General features: G+C 74.8%; 1 protein-coding gene across 1 annotated transcript; it reads right to left on the reverse strand.

The window, feature by feature from the left end:
- Positions 1-1,425: 1,425 nt before the first annotated feature.
- On the reverse strand, positions 1,426-2,850 carry LOC112955619 (zinc finger protein 467-like). Its single transcript, XM_026048939.1, has 3 exons — positions 2,463-2,850; positions 2,020-2,420; positions 1,426-1,839 (listed from the first exon to the last, which is right to left on the reverse strand). The coding sequence occupies exons 1-3, from the start codon at positions 2,848-2,850 to the stop codon at positions 1,426-1,428; spliced, it is 1,203 nt and encodes a 400-aa protein (XP_025904724.1).

The raw sequence follows: 2,850 nt of genomic DNA on the forward strand, positions 1-2,850 counted from the left end.
TGGGTGAATGGATGGATGAATGGATGGATGGGTGGATGGGTGGATGGATGGGTGAGTGGGTGAATGGATGGATGAATGGATGGATGGGTGGATGGATGACTGGATGGATGGGTGAGTGGATGGGTGGATGGGTGGATGGATGAATGGATGGATGGATGGACGGATGATGGGATGAATGGCTGACCATGGATGGATGGACAGCTGGACAGACATGGAAGGACATGGGAAGGGATGGGTAGACAGAGGGATGGGTGAACGGATGGAGGTGGGGACGGGAGGGTGGCTCGGTGGGTGGGTGGGAGACGGCTGTGCTCATGGGGCAGGCGGCCGGCCGGGTGCGGGACAGCCGGACACACAGGCGGCCGCGCGGCTGCTGCGCGCGGGGACGTCACTCCCGGCACGGCTGTCGCCGCGGTGGTGCGGGGCGGTGACGGACACAGCGACCGGGCCCAGTGACCCCGCCGGGGCGGCCCCCGCTGCCATTCCAGGAAGAGGGAAGGGGCGAGGCCCGCGCGGGCAGCGCCCGGATTCCATGGAGATCCCGTGGGGAAGCGGCCGGGGCGGCACGGGGGGGACGCGGGTGGCACCGGTGCTGCCGCCCCGTGGAGCCCGCGGCTGTGGGCGCAGGCACGGCGCGGCCCTGCCACCCGCTCCCGCTGCATCCGCCGCCGCTTCCTGCGGCAGGGAGGCGCCTTCCCGCCGGCACCGCGCGCTTCCGCCCCGGCCCGCGCCCGCAACGGCCGCGCAAGGGACGGGGCCTCCCCAGGGACACAGCGGCCGCCCCGGCTCCCCCGCAAGGCTCGGAGTCGAGGCCTTGGTCCCACTGCTCTTTACTGGCGTTCGCACCCGCACGGGCACCCGCCGGGCAAAGGGGCCGCCTTGGGGCCGGGTGACGGAGCCCGGCTGCTCCGGCGGCTCCCGCTGCGGCTCCTGGATGTCTCCGCCGGCATCTGGGGCTCCCAGACACGGTGGGGACGCGCGGCGCCGGGTTGGCATCGTCCCGTCACGGGCAGCGCTTTGTGCTGTGCTGGGCTGGCACCACTCCGTGCTGTGCCAGGCTGGCATCACTCCATGCTGTGCCAGGCTGGCATCGTCCTGGCACCGGCACCACTCTGTGCTGCGCCGGGCTGGCATCGCTCTAGCTCGCAGGCTGGCAGCAGAGGTCCATCACGGAGGCTCCGCTGGCAAGGCTGCCCCGCTGCAGCCTGCTTGGCGCGGCACGGCGCCCACCAGGAGTTGGGAGGGCACGTGGATCCCAGCCCGGTCCAGCCAGGGAGGGATGTGCGGGAGCGGAGCCTGGGGCAGAGCCAGGCGGGCGCCGGGCTGGGCACCGAGGGCACATGGACAGGGTGGCCCCAGGCCGCCGGCAGGGCCCGTCTCCAGCGCCACGGCGGTGCCGGGGCCGCCGTGCCCGGGGGAAGCGGCTCAGCTGCAGGCGGCCGCGGGCGCCAGGGCGTCGCGGGGCGCCCAGCCCACCGGGGTTCCCGTTGCGGTGCCCGCGGTGCCGTCGTGGGTGCGCTCGTGGCGCACGAGGTGGCTCCTCCTGCTGAAGCGGCGCCCGCAGCGGGCGCAGCCGTGGGGCCGGTGGCCGGTGTGCACGGCCTGGTGGCGCGCCAGGTTGGTCTTGGAGCTGAAGCGGAGGGCGCAGCGGGCGCAGGCGTGCGGGCGCGCGCCCGTGTGCACCGCCTGGTGCCGCGCCAGGTGCGCCTTGCGGCCGAAGCGGCGGGCGCAGAGCTCGCAGGCGAAGGGGCGCCCGGCGCGGTGACGCCGCCGGTGTGACGCCAGGTTCTTCTTCCAGCTGAAGCTCTTGCCGCACTCGGGGCAGGGGAAGGGCTTGGTCTCCGTGGCTGGCGGCACGGAGAGGGGTCCCAGAGAGGCACAGGGGGGTCCTGGAGAGGCAGGGGGTGCTGGTGATGCGGGGGGACCCAGCAGTGCGGTGGCAGGTCCCGGTGGCACCGGAGGGGGTCCCAGCAGCGCGGGGAGCTCCACCGGTGCAGCTGCAGGTCCTGGCAGCGCCGCGGGCGCTCCCGGCAGCGCGGGTCCCGGGGGTCCGGGGGCTCCCGGTTCATCGTGCAGCCGCTGGTGCCGCAGCAGGTGCTGCTTGTGGGCGAAGCGGCGGGCGCAGCGGGCGCAGGCGAAGGGCCGCTCGCCCGTGTGCGTGCGCCGGTGCCGCTCCACGTGGCTCTTCTTGCGGAAGCGGCGGCCGCAGTCGGCGCAGGGGAAGGGCCGCTCGCCCGTGTGCGTGCGCTGGTGCGCGCGCAGGTGGATCTGCTGGCGGAAGCGGCGGCCGCACTGCGCGCAGGGGAAGGGCCGCTCGCCCGTGTGCGTGCGCTCGTGCCGCGCCACGTGCGCCTTCTTGCCGAAGGCCTTGCCGCAGCGGGCGCAGGCGAAGGGGCGCTCGGCCGCCCGGCGCCCCGCGCCCGCCTGCGGCTCCAGCTCTGCCTGGGGGCAGCGGCCGGGGCCGTCGGGCCCCTCGGGCGGCGGGATGAACATGGGCAGCGCAAGGTAGCCCAGCGCCACCGCATCCTCCTCCTCCTCCTTGTGCTCCGGCTTGCAGGCGCTGGCGAAGGCAGCGGGCCTGCACGGCCACCCTTCCTCGTCCTCCTCCTCCTCCACCTTCACCACGCGGATGGGCCAGGGGGAGCCTGCGGGCGGGGGGGCCGTGAGCAGCGGTGCAGCCCCGCTCGGCTGCACGTGCATGCAGCGCATGCGGTGCCGCTCACCTGCACGGCCCAGCTCCGCGGCGCAGCGCGGCTCCTCCGCGGTGCCCGCGGCCGGCGCCTCCGCCTTGGGCACGAGCAGCCCCGCTGCGGGCGAGGTGGTGCTGGGGGCGGCCGCAGGCGCGGGCAT

Source organism: Nothoprocta perdicaria, unplaced genomic scaffold (genome assembly GCF_003342845.1).
Source record: "Nothoprocta perdicaria isolate Ctin4 unplaced genomic scaffold, notPer1 scaffold_588, whole genome shotgun sequence".
NCBI classification, from domain to species: domain Eukaryota; kingdom Metazoa; phylum Chordata; class Aves; order Tinamiformes; family Tinamidae; genus Nothoprocta; species Nothoprocta perdicaria.

Bases quoted from the DNA above. Each gene is read 5' to 3' on its own strand.
- LOC112955619 (XM_026048939.1), bottom strand. From the start codon at position 2,850: ATGCCCGCGCCTGCGGCCGCCCCCAGCACCACCTCGCCCGCAGCGGGG. The intron at 2,421-2,462 runs GCCCCGGCCGCT...AGCCGCAGGCGG, and splicing joins GCCGCCCGAGGGGCCCGACG to GCGCGGGGCGCCGGGCGGCC. The intron at 1,840-2,019 runs GCGGCGCTGCCA...CCAGCCACGGAG, and splicing joins CCGCGCTGCCGGGAGCGCCC to ACCAAGCCCTTCCCCTGCCC.